Source organism: Tiliqua scincoides, chromosome 4 (genome assembly GCF_035046505.1).
Source record: "Tiliqua scincoides isolate rTilSci1 chromosome 4, rTilSci1.hap2, whole genome shotgun sequence".
NCBI classification, from domain to species: Eukaryota; Metazoa; Chordata; class Lepidosauria; order Squamata; family Scincidae; genus Tiliqua; species Tiliqua scincoides.
This window is the reverse complement of record NC_089824.1, coordinates 218,020,604-218,036,044: the sequence shown is the minus strand read 5'-3', so window position 1 is coordinate 218,036,044 and position 15,441 is coordinate 218,020,604. Positions and strand designations below refer to the sequence as shown.

Here is a 15,441-nt window from a genome sequence, read left to right as displayed (position 1 = left end):
GCCTCTCTCCTCCTCCTCCTCCTCCTCGGGTCTGCCCTGCCTTCTAGGATGGTGCAGGCTGCTTTCTGCGGGAGCGTCAGAGACAGTCCGGAGCAGATGGAAATTGACAAGTTGGGAGCTGGTGGGACTCCGTAGAGGCGGATCGCTTGCACCGAGAGAGGCAGCGCCCGAGGCGTGGGACTGGTCTGGGGGTCTGGAGGGACTGGCCACCTCCCCCTTCCTGGAAGCCCAGCGCTGCTCCGCCTGTGGTTTCCCCCCCGCCACCCCTCTCGCTCGCCCCCTCCTCTGAGAAGAGGAGGAGGAGGAGCAGGGCAGGTCCCGCGGGCCCCCCACTCCAGCGCTCTGGCGACTGGCTTCCGATCGGAGCGCAGAACTGTCCAAAGGGAGAGGCGCGGATCCCCCCGCAGCTGGAAGCCCCAGAGACGGAGCCTGGAGGGGAGGGGCAGGAGGGACCGGCGCTCCCCCCCCCCCCCAGCAATAGCTGCACTTCTGCCGCCCCGTTTGCAGGGCTCGTGGCTGAGATCGAGGAGGAGGCGGCTTCCTCTCCGGCTCAGGAGTCCCGGGGAAGAGGAGCCTCCCCAGGCAGAGGTGGGCGAGCAGCCCGGGCTGGGTGCAGGCGTGGTGAGCTCGGAGGAGGAGGAAGCAGAGGGTCCCGCCCTGCCCCTGCCGCGTTGGAGGCTGCTGCCCGGGAGGGAGACCATGAATCGGGACCAGGCGGGGATCGCGCGGGGGGAGCAGCTGCTGCGGACGGGATCGGCGCGTTGACCGGCTGCCAGCCCCGGGATGGCTTCGCCCCACCGCCGCGGGAGAGCCGGCAGCGCCATGAGGTCGCTGGTGCTGAAGGAGCAGCTCGTCCTCCTGCTCTGCGCAAACTTCTTCCCGGGTGAGTTGCGCGCCCGGATGCCCTGGTCAGTTTCACGCCCTGGTCCGTTTCTCCCCCGCCGGCCCAGCCTGCTCTGCAGCAGCGCCGAGGCTCCTTGAAACCCTTCCCCAGCCCCTCTCCCTCCCCTCCCCTCTGCTCTCTCTGCAATCTCATCTTCTTCCCTGCACTTGGGAGAGAGCTGCCTGCTTCTCAGGGGGAAAGCAAAAGTAGCACTTTGCACATGCTCGGTGGACCTCTTACTGCATTCTGTCCCGGGCTCCTTCCAAGGAGCTCTGAGCGCTTTTGAACAGTGGCGTAACCAGAGGGAGTGCAAAGCACTAAGTGCTGCAGGTCCCTGAACGCGCCATGCAAGGGGTCCCTCTCCGTCCCCTTCGAAACCATTCCCACCCCCTGGAATGGCTCCGAAGGGGGGGGGGAAGGCTGCTTTTGCAGCACATTCAGGTGCCCACAAAACTTTGCACCCCCTCTAGCTACGACACTGTGAAGGCATTTTCTCACACCCTTTGAGGTAGGGCAGGTGATGACTTGCCCCTAAGTTAACCTAATAGTAAGTATCCTGTCTGACCTGAGCTTTGTGTCTCTGGTATGCAAGTTTGTCATGTCACAATGGCATTTAAAATGCACCAGTCACATTAGTAGAGTGGCCATCATCCTTCAAAGAACTCAGGGTAGCATACTCCAAGGTCACCCACTGAACTCCTTGACTGAGGAGGGATTCGAAACTGGGTCTTCATAGTCCCACATTGTCCTAAGCCACCTTGGGTTCCTTCAGGAAGAAAGGAGGCATAGAAATACAGGAAATATTCCATTTCATTCCACCACCCACCAGCATGTTCCAGCATACCCATTGGGTTTACTCCACACTCTGAAGCAGGCTCTGGTCAGAAGATTCTACCTCAAATGAAGTCTTAGGTGAAGGCACCCACAAAGTTTGATTTGGGAGGGACTGTGGTCTCACCTTTCTTGAACCTTCCTCCAGCCACCTGCTTTTCTAATCAATTCTACAGGGGTATTCTGGAGCATAGAGAATTGCCTTGTTGGTATTTTATCTGTGGAGCACTACAAATCCTGTAGCTTCTCCATATCATGTACTAGTTTGGGATAGTTTTTGAGTTTGCACCTGCAGAGTAGCCAGCAAAAGGTGTGGCCTCCTAGAGCACATGCCCAGGCATGTGGAATTCCCACCACCAGCAAGGGTGGCTCTGGGATTAAGGCATCTATACCTCTAGATCTGAGAGCATGTTAGGAAGGTTGGAGGGAAGACTACCCTGTGGAAAGAGCATGTCCTCTCCTGTCTCCAGGCTTAGAACATAAGAAGAGCCCCGCTGGATCAGGCCAAGGGCCCAACTAGTTCATCTTCCTGTATCTCACAGCGGCCCACCAAATGCCCCAGGGAGCACACAAGGCAACAGACACAACCTGTGTCCTGGTGCCCTCCCCTGCATCTGGCAATCAGAGGCAGCCTGCCTCTAAAACCAAGAGTTTACACATACCTGCTATGATTTGTAACTCGTAATGAACTTTTCCTCCAGAAATTTGTCCAATTCCCTCTTAAAGGCATCCAGGCAAGATGCCATCACTACTTCCTGTGGCAAGGAGTTCCACAAACTAATTACATGCTGGGTAAAGAAGCCAGGTAGCGCCAAGGCTGCAGAAGTGTGTACATTTACTTGAGGGTAAGCACCACTGAATATCACAGGATTTATTTCTGAGTACATATATACATTGGGTTGAATACTTCTGGGAAGTCTTTCCACAGGGTAGGCTTCCCTCCAACCTTCCTAACATGCTCTCAGATCTAGAGGTGTGGATGCCTTAATCCCAGAGGCACCATTGCTGGTGGTGGGAATTCCACAAGGAAGCCTGTGCATGCAGTGGCATTACTAGGGTTTGCGTCACCCAGTGCGGGATGCCAGCGTGTCACCCCATGCAGTGGGCGGGGCCCCAGATGGTGGGCGTGGTGATGTACCATCACTCCGCCCCCACTAGTTTTTTGGCTGTACCTTTTGATAGAACACATTCTGCATGAAATTACGCATTGATTAATATATAACATGATGGTGTTATTCCCCCAAATTGTGATTTTAGTGATTTTGGTCACTAGTGGTGTCACGCACCCCCCCCCCCACAGGGTGTCAACTTACTAACACTTTATTGCAGCAGTTCTCAAACTTTTAGCACTGAGACCCACTTCTTAGAATGACAGTCTGTCCAAGACCCACCAGAAGTGATGTCATCAGGCAAATTAAAATAAATAAGTCTAAATAATTAAAGTAAAACAAATAAATAAGCAGAAACCAGCCCTGGTCCACCAAGTGAATTTCCTCTGTAGCCTGCCTGCAGTAACACCCCCCCCCCAAAAAAAAACCAGTAAGATTTTCAGCCCTACCCAGTGCCCAGTTCAATTTAAGAACTTCTGTTTAAACCAGATCACTGTCAAGATCCACCTGGCTTTGCAAGTCTCAAAAACCTTCACCTTATCAGCTGAAGCCTCTGTTTTGATCCTTTTTAAGGGGGGAGGGTGGCTGCATTCTGGAGCATTTGTTGAGCTCCAGTTCCATCAGATCAGGGCCATTCTGGTGGCTTCACATTCCCCTTTGCCTGGCCTGATCACCAGCCAAGGCACGTTTGCTTACTCGAGAGTAAATGTGACTGTGAGGCTTAGTTTCTCTTTCCATATAGCTTAATACATGCATCTGCTTGGAGGGAGGGACTTCCTTCTCAGGTGTTATTGGGGGCTGCATTCATTGGATCAGGACCATTTTGGTGTCATTGGATTCCTCTCAGTCTGCCCTTTCCGACAGACTAAGGCAAGTTCACCTACTCGCAAGTAAACGCACAATACGGCTCACTTTCACTTTCCATAGGGATCCATGCATTTTTTGTTCTCCATTTTTTTGGCCATAACTTTTGATAGAAAGGAAATATTTCACTCTGGTTTTTTGCATTGCATTCTGCTCAAAATTCCACATCCAAAGGTATATAATATGAGGTTACTCCTAACCACTGCAATTTTAGCATGTCACCCCCCCCCGTGCGTGTCACTCAGTGTGGCCCACACCCCCCGCACCCCCCTAGCGATGCCACTGTGTGCATGTGCTCTAGGAGAAGTCTGGGAAGTCTCACTTCAGTCAGGAATTTACCAGGGAACCTTAAGCAAGCTATTTTTCTCTCAGCCTCAATGTCACCTCTGAGGTGTCTGCAATCTAAGGATACTAATACTGACCTACCCTTCTGAACTGTTGTAAGGATCTGTGATGCTCTTGGAATGCTCAGATGTTGCATGATAAATGCAGACTTTATGATGATGCTGACTAGCAACAGTTGGGGCTAATAAAAATATTTGCTTTGCTATTATAGTGAACGTCATAGTTTTACCAAGTGCTGACACGGGTTATGTCCAGCTGAGTTTGGAATATGTACTATCCTTCCTGATTGTCACAACTCTTCTCCTTTCCTCCCCATCTTCCTCTTTCTGAGCATCTTTTTGATCTTCCTCTCTCTTATGGTATATTAATACATCTCCCATTTAGTGCTTTGCACCCCCCCAGCTATGCCACTGTCTTGGTGTGTTGCTTTCGCAGTCTTGCTGCCTCTGAGTTGTAAGTGCAAGAAGCAGAATCTTATTCTTGGCTATTTCTGAGCAATGCAAAGCTAGGCCTTATTTAATTTTTTTTTTTTTATTAAGAAGAAGGCAAGACACACTTCAGAGAGTTCCTTTAATGGTTCTGCAGCTGTCTCAAACTTCTCAGGTCATTCCTAAGAATGAGGGTCATGCCTTTTCCTTAATTCTCACTTAAAAGCTGATGATCTGTTTCACATAAAGGCATAGGAAAGAGCTGCAGGTTCAAAGGAATTCTGGCTCTGCAAATCTCATCTCCAATAGATTAAAATGGCCTATCTTTCCACTAATATTTCTCCTGTATTTAGCATTCATGCAGCAGAAACTTTTACATGTTTACTCAACAGTAAATCCTACTGTGTTTCAGTGGAGCTTACCCTTAGCACGCAAAGGAAGGAACTGAAGCTTTCCTTTCCACTTTTTGAGACCACGCTTACCTGCTTACTTATTTTCAAAATGCTTACTTGCCTTGGCCCTTACGGTTCCCCCCCCCCTCCCGCCCCAAGTGTGTGAGGCAGGCTAGCCAGCATCCCGTTTTTCAGATGGGGAACCAATGTGGGGTGACATACAGTCGATCCATGGTAAAGCTTGGACCTGGGTCTCCTAGAGCCTGATCTGCAGCATCTTTGCTCAGAAGTCAGTCAAAACAGACATGTTTTCATCTGAATGATGAAAGGGATGTTTCCCTGGCTACCTAGCAGGACAATAAAGGGCATGCATAAATCCTGGAACCAGTGGGGTTGCTAAGAGGTGTGTGGGGTATGGGTCTCAATGGGTGATGCGCATGGAGGAGGGGTGACACCACTACTGTCCAAAATTCTTAAAATCTTGGTAGTTTCGAATAATACCACCATGTTATATATCATCTGATGCATCTTTTCATGCAGAATGCAATGGAACAAACCATGTTGACATACGTCTATTCTTTCAAAAGTTACAGCCAAAAAACCAGCAGGAGGTGGGGCAAAGGAGCATCACTACACCCACATCCTAGGGTGTTTCCTTGCCCACTGCATGGGAGGTGGACCATCATGGGGTGATGCACTGGCCTCCTTTACTGGGTGCCGCAAACCCTAGTGACATCACTGCCTGGAACCCTCATCTGTCCCTCCCTCCCTCCCTGAACTTCTGTTTTTTGACAGCCCTTCTTTTTTTTAATCTTAGGTTAAAAACAGTAAAATATAGTATCTGTCCCACTGAGCACAGTGGAGCTGACTTCCAATAAGTCTTAGCACTGCAAGCTTAGACCCAACTGAGGTCTTCTTCTCTGCTTACTGTCACCAGTGGCTCCATCCTGCATTTGTACATTTGAAGTTTGATTATCTTAAGTGTGGTGTTCTGTTGGAAAAGTAAGTTTGTTGTAGTCAGGGTGACCAGATGTCATAACTGCTGAAGAGAAACAGGCACCCCAAAAATGTAGGACACCCAAGGAAAATGTAGGACACAACAAAACAAAAGGCTAAAAACATTCATATATTGTTTTCATGTGGTTAATTTAAACACTATATTACATATCATTAAACTTAAAACTATATTGTACTTAATTTTTTTATGTGTAAATTATTAATTACAAGAAGGCTACATGCTCCCTGCAGGGGCCCACTCACAGGGAAAAGGAGGGCATTTCAATTTCTCCCAGGACACGAGGCTAAAAAAGAGGATGTGTCCTGTAAATAAAGGATGTCTGGTCACCCTGGTTATGATGCACAAACTTGGTTTGCTGCTAAAAATGAGCCTGTAAAGTGAGTTGAAGCGACCCATGCTGACAATCCAATCTAATTCTCCAATCTAATTACACTTTTTTTCCTTTGACATAATAGCCACATATAAAACAATTCTTCCACATGTTTACATTTTTATTTAATACATTCTAATTCATATTTATCAATTTCATACATATTCTTTTTTTTTCCTTCAAATAAATTTGGGCCATTGTTATTAGCTGAATAAATCCTCCAATTTTCTTTAACCCTCAGATTACCCCTCAGGGTTCTTTTTCTTTCTTACTTTCCATTTTTTCTCCTGTAATATCTTTAATAATTTATCTCTATAATAGAATCTGATAGTTCCACACTTTCTTATATAGGGTGTGTTCATTCTTCCAGTTAACTGGGATATATTTTCTCCTTGTTCCAACAAATTTTGTGATTTGTGCACTCCTGTTACTCTGTCCATCTTATCTTTCTTGATAATAATAATCTCCATCAGTGCCTCTTCTTTGTCCTGTTGATCACCCTGTTGATTTTCCTCCTTGTCTGCTTTTTCACTCCCTTGTTTATCTTCTGCTTGTTTCTTCACATCTTCCAATTGTTCCTTACAGACATCTATCTGTTTGGAAAGAGTCTCCAGACTGGCTTGAATCTGCGAGGACCAATTCAGCTGTTGTTGCTCCATAACAAGCAATCTCTCCGTATTAATCAAGATTTTTTGTATCCACATTTCTGGAACAGAGTCCATTTTGCAATTTCTCTCTAGTCCACTAGATGTCCGCAACGTATTATTCTCCTTACTTCCACCACGTCATTACTACTCTGCCATCTGCATTCCTTTCATACCTCTTGCAGATAACAGTCCAGTGCGGTTAAGAAACCATTCTTCCAGTTAACTGGGAAGTGCGGTTAAGAAACCAGTGAGAGAGAAACAAAACAAAAGAAAACAGTCTCACCATCTCTGGTGCAGAGAAAACAAAACTCTTTCAAATCTAATGAGAATTATTTTTACATCCAATTACGTCCAATAATAATTCTGGATTTTAGTTCACACCCAAGTTGTAATTATAATCCACCACCAATTTATTCCATGTCAGAGAAAAAGAGCACTTTCAACCTCCTTAAAAAGTTTCTCGTTAACGCCTCCAGTATATCCAGGGCTTTTAGCCAAATCAGTCAATCAGAGCCAGGGACAATATTAACACTTACTTATCTCAAATTTCCAGCTTAAACTTTACACTTCATGCTTTTTTTTTTTCCCCTTCATATGGCATCTCAGCATGGAGCCAGCAGCTTGATTGCAGATCACTGCACCTCCCCAAATACTGTCACAAATGGTTAGATTTCTCTGAGAAGAAAGCACCCCCCACCCTGGTCGGGCTTTCAGTTTCCCAGTTACCTGCACTGATGAAGATCTTGTCTCTCCTAACAAAGATCTTCAGGTCCTCTTCAGACCTACAGTATTTGGGGGAAAACAAACAGTCTCCCAAGAGCTCCTGGAGACATGTCTGTTCGTCCACTGTTGACTCCTCCTCCTCCTCCTGGATTGCAGCCAAAGTTTTTTGAGGGAGCCTCACTATAGCCTGCAAGTGGCCCCCCCTCCCCTTTGGAGCCATTCCAGGATGGTAGAACAAAACGGTGGCCTAGCCAGAATTGCTTCAAAGTGGAAGGGGAGGGGCTGCTTGCATGCTTTGGTGAGGCTGCCTGCAAAACTAAGTGTTTTGCACCCACTCTAGCTATGCCACTGGTTCAGGGCTGAGCTAGGATTGGTTGTAGCATCCTGCTTTCCAGTCCTGATTTGAGAGCCAATATGGTGTAGTGGATAACAGGGATGTGGAGAGTGGGGGCATAGTGTGTGCAGTGGGCTGCCCCAATACCACAGATTCCTGGTGGACAGTGTGGTGGGCTTGGACTGGGGAGAACCACGAAACACACTGAAAGCCAATTCTGTGCGTATCTACTTGAAATAAATCCCATTTTAGTCAATGGGGCTTACTCCCAGATAAATATGGATAGGTTTCCAGGTAAATGTGGATAGGCTTACAGCCAAAATGCCCTTGGGCCAGTTGCTGTCCTTAGACTAACCCAGGGGTCTCCAAACCCAGATGTGGCCCACAGCCAGCCTCTATTGGGCCCGTGGCCAGCCTCTGATCCCCTGAGAGCATCTGGACCAGTTGACCAACACAACCAAGTTGTGCTTGTGGGGTGGTAGAATAAGGGGCCATTTAAGTGTATGCTTTATTTCTTTGGCTGTGTTCGTGCTTGGAGAAGTCCTGGACATTTGAGCCCATTCATTTATTCATTCATCCAAGTTCCATCTCTAATGTATTCATTTAAATTTTATATTTAATTTTTTCCCCGGCCCTTGATCCTGTGCCAGATATTTGATGTGGCCCTTCAGTCAAAAAATTTAGAGACCACTGGGCTAACCTGCCAGGCAAAGGTGAGCCTCACCAGGGGCTGTTCACCATGGAAGAAGAGTGGATGTCACATCTCATACAGAGAAGCCAATGTCTGCCATCATTTATTTCTATCTGTTTGGCCTTCTTAACAGCACTTGGTCATGTAGAAACCCGAGCCCACGCAGAGGAGCGGCTCCTGAAGAAACTCTTCTCAGGATACAACAAGTGGTCCCGGCCGGTTGCCAACATCTCAGATGTGGTCATTGTGCGCTTTGGATTGTCCATTGCACAGCTCATAGATGTTGTAAGTAGAGCTGGAACAAATTGTGCATGTGCCTGTTTGTGTGAGCAGGGGAATGAGCATTTTCCAAGCATGAATCTGTGTGCAGAAGTTCTCAGACGGTTCTTCAAATTGACATGTGTTAGAGTTGCAACCCTTTGTCTGGTAAAGAGTTGTATGGAACCTTGGATGAGCAGGCACACAAAACAGCATACACCAGTAGAGTTCTTTGCATGCAGTGGTTATATTTCAGAGCAAGGATTATCACAGGTAGAGTAATCAGTAAACAGTCCTAGTCAGTACGATGAGCAGTCAGTCCATAAACAACAAATCCAAATCAGTTTTCCAAGATACACAGTCAAAGTTCATTCCATGGTCAGTAACAACATGTATATACTCACATCCAGCCTCCCAAGTTACTGGCAGCAGTTCCATAGTCTCCTACTACACTCCTACTGCTGCACTGGAAGCTCAACAGACCAAACATTAAGTAGTTGGAGTGGCCAATCAGTGTAGGCGAAGCCACACCCAGGGTGAGGCAGTCACAGGTGTTTGCTGATCCTGCTGACTCCAGCAATCTGCACCTGTTCCTAAACCACCTTGTTGGCTGTGTTTCTGCCTTATCCAGAACATAGACCTGACAACATGCTGGTATTTGCAACTCAAAAGTTAGATGGAATGTTATTATTATGTTAGTGTTTTTTTTTTATTTTAAAAAATTATGTTTGCATTTTTGGCTTATTTTGGGCACAATCCTAACCAGGTCTACTCCAAAATAAGTCCTATTTCATTGAATGGGGCTTACTCTCAGGAAAGTGTGGTTAGGATTGCAGCCTTTGTTACATACCACTTTGATTTTTTTTAAGTTCTTTATAAATCTTATAAAATAAATATTAAAAACATAAAGGTAGTGCAAGTTGTGACTGAATGGCAAATGTTTATCTGTAGGTTCCAGGACTGGCTGCTGTTGTCATCCAGAATGGCTTAGGGCAGAGGTTCCCAATCTGTGCATCCTAATGCCCTGGGGCAGTGGTTCCCAAACTTTTTAGCACCAGGACCCACTTTTTAAAACAACTCTCTATTGGGACACACCTAGGTTTACCAGAAAGAAATTTTATTTATAATGACCAGAAAAAAGACCCTCAAACTTTATCTCTCTTGCAACCGGCAGAAGCTTAGCTCCTTGCAGGGCAGTTAGCAGCTATCTTGCAAACTGTAGGAGCTGAGCTCTTTGCAGGGTAATTAGCAGGGTAATTATACAATATCTGATTTCCGAATAGCCTCAGGGCTTGAGGAAATTAGTTATCTAATATTTCCATCACCCTTTGGAGACCCACCAAAATTCAGGTCACAACCTGATGCCAGGGAGGGCATCAGGATACAGGTCTCTTGTTGACTTGTGTGCTCCCTGGGGCATTTGGTGGGCCGCTGTGAGATACAGGAAGCTGGACTAGATGGGCCTATGGCCTGATCCAGCGGGGCTGTTCTTATGTTCTTAGTGTTGCAAGGTGCTTCCCAGGTATGTCACAGGAGGCCTGCCACTCAACAAGGATACCAGGTGGGAGCCTAAAACTAGCACTAGGAAGCTTGGTGCAGCAGGCAGAGCTGTTGTGCACAAAAGCCACATGCTTGAAAAAGCTGGCTTGCCTGCCTTGCAGTGGCATAGCCAGAGGAGGTGCAAAGCACTAAGTTTTGCAAGGAGCCTCCCTGCAGCGTGCATGTGCCCCTCTCCTTCAGAGCCATTTCAGGTGGGCCAGAGCAAAAAGGAGGCCTCCAAGGGGGAGAGGCTCCTTGCATGGCACAGTGAGAATCCCTGCAAAACTTAGTGCTTTGCACCCCATCTAGCTACGCCACTAGGCTATGCCTCTATTCTGAGGAAAGCCCCCTGTGTTCAATAGTCCCAGCTACATTTTCATAGGATTGTAGCCTTGAGCAGCAGCAGCACTTTCCTGTCCATGCTTACTCAGAGACAAGTCTGACGGTGCTCAACCAGGCTTACTCCCAGGCATCTGTGCATAGGACTGCAACCTCAGTGAATGCTGATTGTACAAGGATGGGTGACATTAGAGGAACTCTTTAATAGTTGTTGTGACCCAGATATTCCCAGCTAGGCAGCACACAGATGCAGAGGTGGGGACAGCAGCGACAAATGCAACTATTTTCCTCAATTTGTCACATGGTTATAATGACCTTTCCATGTGCAGAGAGTGATTCACTGCTTGACGGGTGGAATAGAATGTGCAAATAATAGCTTCAGAGAAACCTTTTAGAGTCAGCTCACCTTTCCAGAAGCTGTGATTGCCGCTGCATAATAGCTTCTTCTGCTCTCTAGCTGTAGCACGGCCATAAACTAGATAATTGTGTCTCTTATCAACTTAAAAGGGCTCATTTCTTTGAGATACTGCACCACAGTGGAGTCTTAGTGCAAAAAGCTGTAAGACAGACCTCCAGAAGGTCTAGAGACCTTCCATACATCCCCTCCAGGCAGTGGCATAGTCAGAAGAGGTGCAAAGCACTAAGTTCTGCAGGGAGTCTCACCGCAAGGGGCCCCTCCCTCTCCCCTTTGGAGCCAGTCGTGCGCCTCTCTCCCACCACCTGGAATGGCCCCAAAGGGGAGAAAGAGGAGCCCCTTGCACACTGCAGGTGAGGCTCCCTGCGAAACTTAGTGCTTTGCACCCCCTCTAGCTATGCCACTAGCTATGCAGTGTTCAGATAAATTAATCTGTTTATTGGAAACACTTCTGTCTTGGCCCTCAGACCATTTGAAGTGGCTAAGAACATTAAAATGGAGTGAAATCCAGCTTTTGCAGTGTCTAGTCCCACTATGTTCAGTTGGGTCAGTTTCCAAGTAAGTGTGAATTGGTTGACACTGCACTAAAGTAGGTGTGTGTCCAGGGTTGACCAGGTAGGAGATTGGCACCAGCAACCTGGCATTAGCATTGCATTAAGCAACTGAGGGCACAATCCGAATGCGCCCTTGGGTCAATGCAAGTCCCTTGCGCCAGCCCAGGAGTGTCACAAAACTGTTGTCAAGAGGATTGTGTGTTCTAATGCTCCCCTATGCCAAAGGAAGCTGGCACAGCAGGGAGAAGATGAGGCTAGCACTCTTTTCCCTAACATGGTACCATTATTGTGTGCAGGAAGAAATGATACAATCTAAAGAACTCTGTGCCTGGTGATTTATTTGAACATGTAGAGTGGCATGAAGGAGAAAGTTGGGATGTTCACTTACTGTGCTCTGACGAATGCAGAGCCCAAGGCCTTGGTGGCCCTGGGAAAGTGGTTTCCTCAGGAGCTACAGTGCTGGAGAAGGGAGGGGAAGGAAAGTCCTTCATCCTTTCCAACTCCTGCAGCTGCTGCTGCTGTCATAGATCCAGCTGGTAAGTGGGACTTTGAAAGAGAATTGGGGAGGGGCACAAGGAAATTGGTGGGAAGTTTTGGGGCTGGGAGAGGGGCAATATGGGGATTCTTCTTTGACTTGGAGTTTTATGAAACTCCTAATGCTCACCTCTCCTTGGAGGTGGGCGTTTGGAGCCCCTGAAGCTCCTGTCTGGACCTGAGACAGGTACACTCTGCCAGCATTGCTAGAAAGGAGAGGTGTACCATCGGTGCTCTGGAAGGGAGTTCAGAGTGATGGACACCAAAAGAGGATGGGCAAGTTGTTTCACAGAGCAAGAGATCTTAGAGGTGCATCTGTCTTCTGCTTAGGCAGGCCTTTGGGTCCATCATGCTCTGTATTGTCTGCACTGACTGGCAGCAACTCTCCAGGGTTCCAGGCAGGAGTCTTTCCCATGCCTGTCTGGAGATACTGCCAGGAATTGAACCCAGGATCTTCTACATGCAAGGCTGAACTCAGCGGATAAAAGGACCTGGGGACTAAGAAACAGAGCTGTAATGGACCAGGGCAGTGACATCATGATGTTGCAAGACATCATGACATCATTTCTGAGTTCTCCCTGGAAGAGGAGACACTGGTGGCTTGACACAACCTGTTCGTTCTCCTATGGAGAAGGAACGGGATGCCAGCACTGGCCAGCCCCTCCTCTGTAAGAAGGGTGGAGCTGGGGGGGGGGTTAGTCATGCTCTCCCACTTGGCGGAGCATCTGGTGCATATGCAGATCCCAGCAGATCTTTTGAGGAGTTTGGGCTGAATACCGAAGAGGATGGGAAGTCAGTGGAGAAGCAGCCATCTCTGTGTCCAAAGGAAATGCCCATCTCCCATGTCTTCATATTTGGAAAATTGGAGCAATGTGTCCAGCCCAACCTGTGATTGCCAGAGTTTAAGTGGCACTAAATAATGAATGAGCTGGGATCATTAGCCAGGATAGTTCTAAATTATGGAGAAGGGGCCGGATTGATACTTAGGCTTTGAGGTGCCCTTCCAGCTTAACCTAGGATTAAAGCTAGTTAACCTAGGATTAAAGCTAGACTTAACCGAGGAGTTAAGTCAGATAGAGGTTAAAAGAGAAGATGTTTCAGACCTCATTGATAAATTAAAGATCAATAAGTCACCGGGCCCTGATGGCATACACCCAAGGGTTATTAAGGAATTGAAGAATGAAGTTGCAGATCTCTTGACTAAGGTATGCAACTTGTCCCTCAAAACGGCCACAGTGCCAGAAGATTGGAGGATAGCAAATGTCACACCTATTTTTAAAAAGGGAAAGAGGGGGGACCCGGGAAACTATAGGCCGGTCAGCCTAACATCCATACCAGGTAAGATGGTGGAATGCCTCATCAAAGATAGGATCACAAAACACATAGACGAACAGGCCTTGCTGAGGGAGAGTCAGCATGGCTTCTGTAAGGGTAAGTCTTGCCTCACAAACCTTATAGAATTCTTTGAAAAGGTCAACAGGCATGTGGATGCGGGAGAACCCGTGGACATTATATATCTGGACTTTCAGAAGGCGTTTGACACGGTCCCTCACCAAAGGCTACTGAAAAAACTCCACAGTCAGGGAATTAGAGGACAGGTCCTCTCGTGGATTGAGAACTGGTTGGAGGCCAGGAAGCAGAGAGTGGGTGTCAATGGGCAATTTTCACAATGGAGAGAGGTGAAAAGTGGTGTGCCCCAAGGATCTGTCCTGGGACCGGTGCTTTTCAACCTCTTCATAAATGACCTGGAGACAGGGTTGAGCAGTGAAGTGGCTAAGTTTGCAGACGACACCAAACTTTTCCGAGTGGTGAAGACCAGAAGTGATTGTGAGGAGCTCCAGAAGGATCTCTCCAGACTGGCAGAATGGGCAGCAAAATGGCAGATGCGCTTCAATGTCAGTAAGTGTAAAGTCATGCACATTGGGGCAAAAAATCAAAACTTTAGATATAGGCTGATGGGTTCTGAGCTGTCTGTGACAGATCAGGAGAGAGATCTTGGGGTGGTGGTGGACAGGTCGATGAAAGTGTCGACCCAATGTGCGGCGGCAGTGAAGAAGGCCAATTCTATGCTTGGGATCATTAGGAAGGGTATTGAGAACAAAACGGTTAGTATTATAATGCCGTTGTACAAATCGATGGTAAGGCCACACCTGGAGTATTGTGTCCAGTTCTGGTCGCCGCATCTCAAAAAAGACATAGTGGAAATGGAAAAGGTGCAAAAGAGAGCAACTAAGATGATTACGGGGCTGGGGCACCTTCCTTATGAGGAAAGGCTACGGCGTTTGGGCCTCTTCAGCCTAGAAAAGAGACGCTTGAGGGGGGACATGATTGAGACATACAAAATTATGCAGGGGATGGACAGAGTGGATAGGGAGATGCTCTTTACACTCTCACATAATACCAGAACCAGGGGACATCCACTAAAATTGAGTGTTGGGCGGGTTAGGACAGACAAAAGAAAATATTTCTTTACTCAGCGCGTGGTCGGTCTGTGGAACTCCTTGCCACAGGATGTGGTGCTGGCGTCTAGCCTAGACGCCTTTAAAAGGGGATTGGACGAGTTTCTGGAGGAAAAATCCATTATGGGGTACAAGCCATGATGTGTATGCGCAACCTCCTGATTTTAGGAATGGGTTAAGTCAGAATGCCAGATGTGGGGGAGGGCACCAGGATGAGGTCTCTTGTTATCTGGTGTGCTCCCTGGGGCATTTGGTGGGCCGCTGTGAGATACAGGAAGCTGGACTAGATGGGCCTATGGCCTGATCCAGTGGGGCTGTTCTTATGTTCTTATGTTCTAAAGCTGTTGTGATATAAGTGTATTTGGCATGCCAGGTGCCCATGGCAAAGAGTCCTCTGTGCACTGGCCGAACCAGGGAATGGTCTTGTATGTGGGGATGATTGTGGCAGGACTCCACAGGGTGGATTCCTGGCTTGGGGCTCCCACTCAAGTCTTGGATGAAGGGTGTAAACAGCATCCAACTGGCTTCTTCCTTTCCTCCTCCTTGGCTCTGTTACCATCCTCCTGGGCCCTGTTGCTTCTAGGTTTTTAAATGCTACCTCCTATTTCCTCGCCAGCTACTGCCCACTTCCAGTTTCCTTCTCCAGTCAGTTTGTGGTTTCCATCTCCATTACCCTGTGATGTGGTCAGCATTTCTCTCCAAGCCTCA

General features: G+C 47.6%; 1 protein-coding gene across 1 annotated transcript in view; it reads left to right on the top strand.

Moving 5' to 3' along the window:
- The first annotated feature begins 822 nt into the window (after nucleotides 1-822).
- Nucleotides 823-15,441, top strand: part of CHRNA4 (cholinergic receptor nicotinic alpha 4 subunit) — a 70,691-nt gene continuing 56,072 nt past the window's right edge. Inside the window, exons 1-2 of the mRNA XM_066623229.1 lie at nucleotides 823-883; nucleotides 8,769-8,920. Of these exons, the coding sequence (XP_066479326.1) occupies nucleotides 823-883; nucleotides 8,769-8,920 (213 nt within the window). The remainder of the gene's footprint in view (nucleotides 884-8,768; nucleotides 8,921-15,441) is intronic.